This window comes from Pecten maximus, chromosome 5 (assembly GCF_902652985.1).
Source record: "Pecten maximus chromosome 5, xPecMax1.1, whole genome shotgun sequence".
Taxonomy (NCBI): domain Eukaryota; kingdom Metazoa; phylum Mollusca; class Bivalvia; order Pectinida; family Pectinidae; genus Pecten; species Pecten maximus.
This window is the reverse complement of record NC_047019.1, coordinates 45,624,538-45,635,372: the sequence shown is the minus strand read 5'-3', so window position 1 is coordinate 45,635,372 and position 10,835 is coordinate 45,624,538. Positions and strand designations below refer to the sequence as shown.

At 37.3% G+C, this 10,835-nt stretch overlaps 1 protein-coding gene across 1 annotated transcript in view; it reads left to right on the top strand.

Annotated features, from left to right (window-relative positions):
- Nucleotides 1–10,049: 10,049 nt before the first annotated feature.
- The window catches only part of LOC117328480 (proto-oncogene tyrosine-protein kinase ROS-like), a 132,407-nt gene continuing 131,621 nt past the window's right edge, over nt 10,050–10,835 (top strand). Inside the window, exon 1 of the mRNA XM_033886014.1 lies at nt 10,050–10,325. Within this exon, the coding sequence (XP_033741905.1) occupies nt 10,215–10,325 (111 nt within the window). The 5' untranslated portion in view covers nt 10,050–10,214. The remainder of the gene's footprint in view (nt 10,326–10,835) is intronic.

The window sequence follows — 10,835 nt, the reverse complement described above, 5'->3', positions numbered from 1 at the left end:
CCCATTTAGTGGTTAGTTGAGAGACCATAACGTCATCTCCATAATATCATATTTTTCAATACTTATCAAATGTTTTCAATTTACAAGTTATATAATGAAGTTAATAACAGTAAATTTCAAAAAGAACTCACCAGAATTAGAATGTCTCCACATAAACTTGATGTAGAAAGTGGTCTATCCAGAAATAATACGGAATGAAAGAAAATGTACCAAGTGTAACCTCGAGGAGATTGAAGACGAACACCATTTTGTAATTGTTTGTCCATATTATCTAGATATTCGATAAAAAAAATCAAACCTTACTATATAAATTCATATGCTCTGATTACATAATTATCTGAATTGAACAGCTTGAGAAAATATCTACTTTTTGGCTAATAACCGACGGGAAACTTATGCTATTATATATCAATATGTGTGTACAAGTATTTACCGACCAGAACGGTCGTTAAAAATGTATGTGTTTAAGCTTACATAGTATCCTGTTAATGTACGTGTATGAGAAGATATTGAATGCTGTTTCTTATTTTCAGGAGTTGGAAAATCTAAGATTGCTATTTCTCTGGCCTTGACAGATTTTACCAGCCCCCTGTCATAAGCATGACCTCAAAATCGACAGTTGCATGACAAAACTCGCATTTAAGCAAATTTACCATCAATTTCTTGATGATGAGTCTTTCGAAGAAGTCTCGAATCCCCTGCATATGTTCTTCCCATGTGTCGTGGTAGATAAGGAGATCATCAATGTATCCATCACAGCCTTCAAGATCTGATATCACGCTGTTCAGAAGTCGTGGGAAAGTTGCCGGAGCATTTTTCATACCAAACGGCATAACTTTATACTGGTACAGGTCTTGTGGAGTGAAGAATGCCGACACTTCCTTTGCTCTTTCTGTGAGAGGAACCTGCTAATATCCTTTCAATAGAACTTCACAGACATACTTGGCTTGGCCAACTTTGTCAACACACGAATCAATCCTTGGAATTGGATTTGAGTCTGTTTTGCTGACAGAGTTCACTTTTCTAAAGTCCGTACAGAAATCGGTAGGACTTGTCTGGATTGGGCACCAGAACACATGGAGAGCTCCATTCACTTTTAGTTGGCTCTATGATGTCATTTTCCAACATACACTTTATTTATTTCTTCATGTGCTCTTCCTTTAGTGGATTGACACGCTACGGATGTTGTCTGACAGGTTTTACATCGCCAACATCGACGCCGTGGTATACAACATCAGTTTTGCCTGGCGCATCCAGAAACAAATGTTTGTACTCACGAATCAGACCTTTCAGTTCATTCCTTTCTTTAATTGCCTGACAGATGGCACAGTTTTTCGTCCAAGTTCGCGAGCACATCTGAATTCTGTAACTGAACACCACAGTTTACACCTACATCTTGTACCCCACCACTGAACTCTACTTGACTAATATCAGCTGCACCTTCACATTGTGATGATACATAGGCCAAAGTAGCAACCAGTTGAGGGGGTTTGCCCTCTTCTCTATCTATATACTTTTTAAGCATATTGATATGATACCTGTGAGTTTTATTGCGCCTCTGTGGAGTTTGTACAACATAGTTTAAATCATTGACCGTTTCTTTCTCACATAAGGTCCAAAGTATCTAGCTTGCAAAGGCTGACCAGGTATTGGCAATAAAGCCGAAACTTTGACACCTGGATCAAAAATTCTTTCTCTGGCATCTTTTTCATACCACATTTTCATTTTTGTTTGAGTGGTTTTCTTTTTCTTTTGCCATTGCGCATGTCCTTGTCAACCTCTGCTTAAAATTAGGCACATACATATGTACATGTACTCTAAGAGATTCACTTTTGAATCATCATCTAAATATTTATTCTTACGGATTTTCAAAGGATCACGAACAGCGTGTTCAAAGGGACTAAAATTAGGAGATTCTTGTACGGACTCTCTAACACCAAACGACATGTGTATACCTTCATCCCAATCTCTCTTGTTCTCTAAACAATAAGATCTCATGTTTTTCAAGGTCTGATGAAAACGTTCTAAGGCACCCTGAGACTCAGGATGATAAGCACTACACTTTTACTCTTTGATCTGAAGCTGGTACATGACTTGTTGGAAAATACTAGACATGAAATTTTATCCTTGGTCGGATTGAATTGCTTTTGGAAGACCAACCAGCGTAAAGAATTTCACTAAAGAATTGACTATGTTTGGAGTTTTGATATTTCGGTTTGGAATAGCTTCAGGGAAGCGTGTGGAAGCACACATTATAGTCAAAAGATCCTCATTTCCAGACTTGGTTTTAGGAAGAGGACCTACACAGTCTATAATGATCCTACTAAAAGGTTCCTCAAATGCTTTAATGGGGCGCAAATGTGCTACAGGGATTTTCTGATTGGGTTTAGGACTTTCCCTACCACCTGACATTTATGACAAGACCTACAAAAGCGAGCCACATAATATTCCAACTTAGGTCAAAACAAATCATCTAATATCCTGTTATATGTCTTCGTCACACCAAAATGCCCTACCATAGGTGAATCATGAGACAAACTCAGAATGTTTTTCCTATACCTCGGTGGGACAACTATTTGATTGACAACCTCCCAGTCTTCTTCAGGAGACACATCCGGAGAACGCCACTTGCGCATCAATACACCTGGGACTTTCTCAGCCTCTTCCTCACTCAAAGCCCGATTACATAATAAAGAGAGTTCAGGATCCTTTTCCTGTTCTGCTATAAGCTCCTCTCTAGTCAAGGATTGTGTACTCACCATATCCACAATAAAAAGTACCCTTGCTAAGAACACCTCTATCTACATCAGAGTCTACAGGATTGCTCGAAAGATCACACTTGCCGACGATATCTTATCGATCGTGAGCCTTGAAAGTGTCACCTAACTCTGAACTTAGATGATCCTCAACAACTGCATGATCAGAAACCTTCTTACTCGTTTTAAACGAGTGACAGCACAAGAAGGAATATACCAAGAATTTCCTGCCCGATGGCCTTAACTCTTCTTGTCTTGTAAGGAGTACTGGACACTAAGGGATCTACACTAACTTTTTCTCCAGCCAAGTCATTGCCTCGAATGAGCGACACGCCTTCTATAGGAAGTTCCAGTCCAACACCAACAGCTACAGGCCCAGTAACTAAGTCTGACTTAAGGTCAACACAACGGAGAGGCACATTAACAAAACCTAACTCTACACCCTGAAGCAAAACACAAACACCACAAGAAGTCTTCTCAGACAAAGGCACTACGCCATCTAATAGTAAAGAATGAGAAACTCCAGTATCACGTAAAATCTTCACAGGTTAAAGTTGGCATTAACGCCGACAAGTGAAACAAAACCGTCAGAAATGAATGGAGAGTACTTCTCCAATACACAATCAGACTCTGACCTCTTAACCTCAATAAGCAGTTAGACTTTTCCACGATATAATTTTGTTTCTGACTAGACTTTAACATAGCTAACATAGAAGGAACTGACTGTTTTGCTCCTTTCGCTGGATGAAATAACACTCAGACATAACATGTCCTACTTTCTTGCAGTAATTACAAACAGGACCAGAAGGCGACCCCGCACCTGCCCTTTGATCTGGTTTGGAATCAGACTTAGCCTAATCACCTATTTTAGGTTATCATTAGAAGGGACACTAAAGGTTGGGTTCCTAGACTTAACCAGTACCCATGGTACTGTTTTTCTCTTGAAAACTGGATTTAATCAATCATCAGCCCTTATAGCCGCCTCACTCAGTGATTCGACATTTCCCCTCATCTAAATGAGTTTTGATATTTCCATGGATACAACGTTTGAATTCTTCTCTTAACTATAATTGCCTTAGTTTGTCAACATCATTGTCAATTTCTTTGGAATTACACCTATTATTGAACAATTGTTCTTTCTCTCGAGCAAATTCTACATGAGTTTGTTCTTTTCTCTTTTTTGTTTTTTTTTTGAAGTTCGAAATTTCTGGTGATAAGCCTGTGGCATTAGTTGATAAGCTTTTAGAATAGCTTTCTTTACTACTCATAGTCTGCAATTACTTCCACTGACAAAGCCTGAAGAATATAATATATATATCTAACCTTAACTATCAAAACACGTTTTAGTAACATTGTTAGTTTATCCTCAGGCCACTTCATACTATCAGCAATTTTCTCAAAATGCATGCAATATTAGTCAACTTATTTTTCCTTAAAAGGGGGAACTAAGCGAACATTGCTACTGACATCAAAACCTCTGTTTTCCTGTGAAAAACCCAGACATGGATTAAATAATCTACCTTCAGAGGCCAGCTCTAGTTCTTTTAAAGCCACATACTTCCGAACAACCTAAAATTCTAGCTGCACACGTGTATTAATGGCAATCCAAGACGCTCTCCCAACATTAAACTGGCCTGGACGCTTGACCGGGGAGTCCTTGAGACATCAGTGTATAAAAATAACTCGCGGTATTTATATTTATAGCGAGATTTGTCACGGAGCCGAGAACGAGGCTATAACAACGTGCACTGCACATAAATTTAAACTACATAGACTATATGGCCGTTGTTTACATATCGAACAACGTGAACTTTACCTAATAATGCTTTCATTTAAACATATTAACAGAATATACGCGTAATACCCAGGTAACTGAACAAAATAAACAAACATAATTTACATTTAAATACTTAGTTTTAAAATGTAGCACTATGCATACTCGGAATTCGAGTCTATTCCATTTTCTTCTCTCATTAAGTTCCAACGAATCATTTCCTTTCATAAGAAAATACTCAGGTTTTGCCGATTCCACACACTTTTGTGTCTTTTTTTGGCAGAATCTGTCTGCGTTTTCGCAATTCCACGCCTGCGGCGTTCCGCTATTTTGTATGGACTGTAAAACCCGCCGTTGCATTGTTTCACAGAGAAACTTGGTCCGGCAGCCACAGTTATTATTTTTGGGAATTCCCCGTATACTTTCATAAATACACATTTTCTTTCAGTTTCTGATTCACAATAATATGTTGGGTATGTATCAAGTCCGAAAACTGTAAAAAGCTCAAAATGTAAACATTGATATGTGTTTCTTCGTGAGTTTTTGGCTTTAACAAAAGAAGTGCTATTTTGTAATACACTGTATTATGTAATGATTTTATTTGAATAATTTTTGAATAATTATGATTTAATGATCTAATTCGATAACTTGATAATTCCCCTTGTTTATAACATTGCTGCTAATAATATACATATGGTGCATACTGACCATAATTCATGATACACCTGGTAGCCGGGGGAGGTGTCAGAGTGACCATAAACTTATACTTGGATGACATGTATCTGACAATTGATGAACGAATACAAAGGAATAAGAAGTTATGGTGACATACGAAATGGTCAAATTGATATCTGGTTACCCTCACGTGTTTTTTGGGGGGAAACGTGAGCAGGGTGTATAAAAGCCGGACACTTCACCAGGGCTATCCAGTGTGTCCTAGGCTCGGTTATAACCGGAACAAGGACGTTAAGCCCCATCAATCAATCAATCAAGGGCTAACCAGTGTTGTCAAGCAGGTATACGGAACACACAAGTCACTGACCATTGCTCCGCTAGTCTGTTTGGACTTGGGAACTACCAAGAGTGTACCGTAAATGTAACCATTTATATATCCTTGGAAGTAATTAAAAAGGAAGAAAGACGAACCTGTGGTTGAACTTTTCAATTATATAGGTTTCATGTAAACACCTCAAGTGTTACATGGCTTATTGATGGTGCCTTACACCAAGGATTTAATCACTTCGGACGGACATTAAACCACATCAAAAACTAAACAAACGGTCACAAAATATATCTATATGCCGATCACATTCATAGAAACAGACCAAGAGCCAGCACCAACACCAACAAGAGAGCGACTAAACATTCCCACTTCACCAGACGAACGGGTGGGCGACGGACATCTGAGGTAATCCCAGCGGGTTACGAGGAGCGACCTCGGTAAAGAATTCAGGATCGATAAGCAAGATGAAGTTTGTTCTACCTATAATAGAACAGGACAATGTTGTTTTCCATAAAGTTAATGAGATAACTACAACCAGATCGAAATGGTTGGTTGACATTTGTAATGGACATGGACAAGTTTATGTCACATTTGACAAGTGATATTGAGATGTAACACACTAGCTAGTACCGTGGTACGACAGTACAACACACCAGGAAGGGCTGGTTTTCTAAACGTTTTCATAGGATTACGGACTATGTTAGACACTCCCAGGACCACTCATTATACCGTAATGGGACATTTTCTAGATTATAAACTTTTACACCAAACTCCTAGATCAAAAAGAGCTTTGTTACCGATTATAGGTAAGGCGTTAAGTTGTTTTGTTCGGCACAGTATCTGAAGCTGATTTAGATTCAATACGTCGAAATATAGCGGTACTAAGCAGGAATCAGAAAGATATTGGTCATGCTTTAGGATATTGGTCATGCTTTAGGATATTGGTCATGCTTTAGGATATTGGTCATGCTATAGGATATTGGTCATGCTTTAGGATATTGGTCATGTTTTAGAAGAAAATATGTCAATTTTAAATGTATCAAGAAGAGAAATATCCGAAAATAGGATAGCAAATAAATAGCTTCGCAGCAGGAGTAGCTCAACTAGATCAAAATTTGAGAAATGTGTCAAACACTTTAGTAAGAGGAACATAATGATTTGAATATAGCAGTACAATTGTATACACGATGAGATCAGATAACTGAGGATTTAAAACAAATGATGCAAAGGGCTAGATTTTATTTAGAACACCTAGGTTTACAACTAAATATGTTATCGTTAGGACACTTGTCGCCAGGTACAGTGTCGCCAGGGAATCTCCAAGTGGTTAAAGAAATAACTCATGTTGGTGTGATATTAAACTATAATTTTAATAGTATCGAACGCACAGTACGTGCTTGTAATAAGCTTAAGAGTGGTGTCATGAGTTTAATTAGAAGTGGAGCTCATCCATGTGCGTTAAATCCATTAAATATTTGTAAAATAATGAAATCAAAAGTATATGCTTCGGCTTCGAGCACACAGCGTTTTATTTTAAAATCAATTCAAGGTTTTCATACAAGAACTCGTACTGATATGTGCACGGGTCTTTTTGGATGGTGGAGTATAGAAGCATACATAGACACTAAGAAATTATTGTTTTTATGGTAGATTATGTAATCTTGAGAAATCTTGTATATCCTATCTGGTATTTCTTACTCGACTTTTTATGGCAGATATGGATACCAACATGTACATCAACGGGTTTACAAGTGACATAATAATAATTCTAAAGAAATACGATTTATACAAATTCTTACAAGAATACTGATCAGATGGAGTATTTCAAGTGAAAAGTAAATGGAAAGCGAAAGTAAAATATAATGTACATTTATACCAAGAAAAAGTATGGAGAGAGAGAATGATTGGTGATCCTGATTTTCACAGGTTTCTGATAGTTCATGACAATTTAACTCCTCACATGTTTTGGAAATTATTGATAAAATTCCCTCATAGTAGAGAAGCCGTACATAAAATAATGCCAGTAATTATAAGTTGAAGACAACCAGAGAAGGAATTACGTCACAAGTGTGGTAAATTGTATAATTATGTATATGTTCATATCGTTTTACAATGTGCCTTTACAGAAGAGGTCAGTTATGGTGTGAATTAATTAATACGTATGAAATTATGTTCAATGTATATTTACACTCTCATTCAGTTTTTCAGTTAATTCACATACTTATTGGTGGCAAAATTATATATGAACTGGATATGTCAGAGTTAGTGGACTTCCGACTGTTATCGGTTAAGTACGTTTCAAATATTCTGAACAAATATGATGAATAATTACCTTTCTTTCTCTCTTTATAACTCACATGATTGAATTGTTGTATTCATTTTTTTCTCATATTGTATACTGTATGTGTATTTTATTTATATCAATTATCCTGTTTACGATTGTAACTATGTTATTCTATTTATGTAATCATCTTTAAGGAGGAAATAAAGGGAATAATAATACTCCAAGTATAAGTTTATGGTCACTCTGACACCTCCCCCGGCTACCAGGTGTATCATGAATTATGGTCAGTATGCACCATATGTATATTATTAACAGCAATGTTATAAACAAGGGGAATTATCAAGTTATCGAATTAGATCATTATCAAATCATACGTATTAAAAAAAAAAGATTGAATTTAAATTAAAATCATTACATAATATTACATTATCTATTTCTTTTTCTGTTAATACTCGTTCTTCTTCTGTTTGAATTTTCTGTTTCTCTAGTTCTAATTGTTTATCCCCCCCCCCCCCTCTCTCTCTCTCTCTCTCTCTCTTTCAAGTACATTGTCCAACAATCAATTTTCTTGAATTCTCTAACACACTTCTTGTGAACTCACACTTGTCAATTAATACTTGTATACAAAACATTATGACACATCTCTCTTTTAGGACATTCCGCAAAATTCTAGCTACATAGTTATATATTTCTGTAAGGGTTGTCTCCCTTTAATCAATGGTATATGTAACTGTTAAAATGTATACTAGAATATATAACACACTGGTTGTATTATAATATTTACTGTTTACATATGTTTTGTTAAAATAGCTATCACACCGAGATATACAATTTCTTGGAATAGAAAAATCTTATCAATGGTGTGAGACCGTAGCTTTATATCGCAGTGAGTATCATATATTAATGTTTCCGATTTTTTTTTCGAGGGGAAATTATTTATATTCTACTGATACTGTTATTCATTTCAAATAAAAGCATTTTCTCAGTGTGTATGAATTGAGGATTTGTTTGCTGAGGAGGAGGGGGGGGGGGGGGGCACTGTTTTTTTGTTGATAACGACACGTGTGCGTCGCCAAACTACACATATGAGCCGTAAGGCTCTCGGCAAAACAAAGAATCTGAATCTTACAACAAAGCTGTAGTTTATTGTAAACAATCACTACAATGTGCATTATCGTCAAAATTGGTAATTGTTCGAGTTATCTCCCCTTGTAGAAACTCTCAAACTAGGGCATCCTATACATAAATACATATATAACACAAATGACGAAGGAAGACAACTTTATGACTCGTGCCCTGACCGGGCCTCTATTTCACGATCTACGGCACCCAATCGCCTAGCCAGAAATACCAGCAGCTTATACCGCTGCTCCTGCGCCACATCCACGTTCTTAAAAAAGAACATTTCAATGGCGCAGTGATGGCAGTGACAAGTCAGTCATATGAATACCTGGATCGCAATGTATTTACGTACATGAATGCGAATTATACATATCTTATAAATATTATCACAGTAAAAGTTACGGCAGGAAATTCAAACCGTTGCCTTCGAATCAACAACACTTAGTGCATATGATACATTGTGGTAATAATTAGACATTTAACATAACAACGCAAATATATATATATATACATGCCAGAACTTTTTTCGGAGCACCTACTTATAAATTTGTTCTTGAGCAGTAAGCAATGCCACTTTTCGTTGATAATGACACAGATAAGTTTGTTGGTTCTAATCAATGATGACGCCGTTTTAATGACAGTACAAACCATACATTCTCTCTGTTCTGTCAACATTTATGAAACAACAAAAGTTGAACCTACAACATGGTGCCATGTTAAACGTTTAGCGCATTGGATTAGCGATTTTTACACCCTCCTACACTAATTGGGCCAATTTAAATTACTATTGCCATGACGTGGCTAATATAAAACTGGAACCGGCGCACCTATAAAACACAATAGACTGATGGTTTATTGGCGGAGGTCCTGTCGGTATTACTGGCCGCCGGGTATAACGGCGGGTATTCCAGTGTGTGTGGTCAGTGAGCGGTCTATATACATCTCTTTGATATATTTGACAGCTATTTGACAATAGGATCATATATTTACATTCAATGCAAACAAGAATGTGACCGCACTACGGCAAACAACAATCGAACATGCGTGTGTAAGTAGGGTTCCCGACAGAAACTGGAGACACCGTCACTGGTAGGAGGGACCGTGGGAGCCTACCCCTCCCCTCACACAGTGCAGCCAGCCCGTGTATAATCTGGCGCGCTCTCGACCCGTAGTAAAGCAGTAGTAAGCGTTGGATGTATCTGATGCTGACGTTCTCGGTCATACAGTGACTTAGAAGTAGACTTGTATCACCATGGCGTTGTAACGGTACCCGCAATGTCAAATATATTTGTATTTAGTGCACCCATTTTGATTCTGTGGATGTTACAATGTGTTCACGGACAGTCTATTGAAAGTGTATGTAAGGAATCATGTGAAACCAGCCTGGTAAGTTGACGTTTTACTATTTCTATTGTTTTAAACTTTAAAATAAACACATGGCCTTTCCAAATTTGAGAGTCTGTATTGGTAGCCAGTCGTGTAATGTCGATAAGGCTATTTTACTATGGAGCATCATAGCACATGGAAATTAGGGCCAAGCAACAGTGATTTGCAACCGTTTTGGACCATTTACAATGAATTCATCCCGTAGATAGGGTTTCCCTGGCAATCGTGGCGACACTAAGTGTATACGTGGTACACATCATTCTGGTTACTTATTCAACCATTGACACTCGCCAGTCTTTCAAGTGATCTTATTTATCATCTCCTCAGAAACAATGCAATTATTTATGATTTCATTAGTTATGGTTAGTCTGTGAACAGGGTACAGACAGTCCCAAGTGTTTGATAAATTACTCAGAATTCTAGTCCAATGTAAAACCAATAATGCTGGCTCTCCCCAGTATCAGAGTTAATTTGTCGTGACTTACGATGACCAACAGTGGACATCCGTAG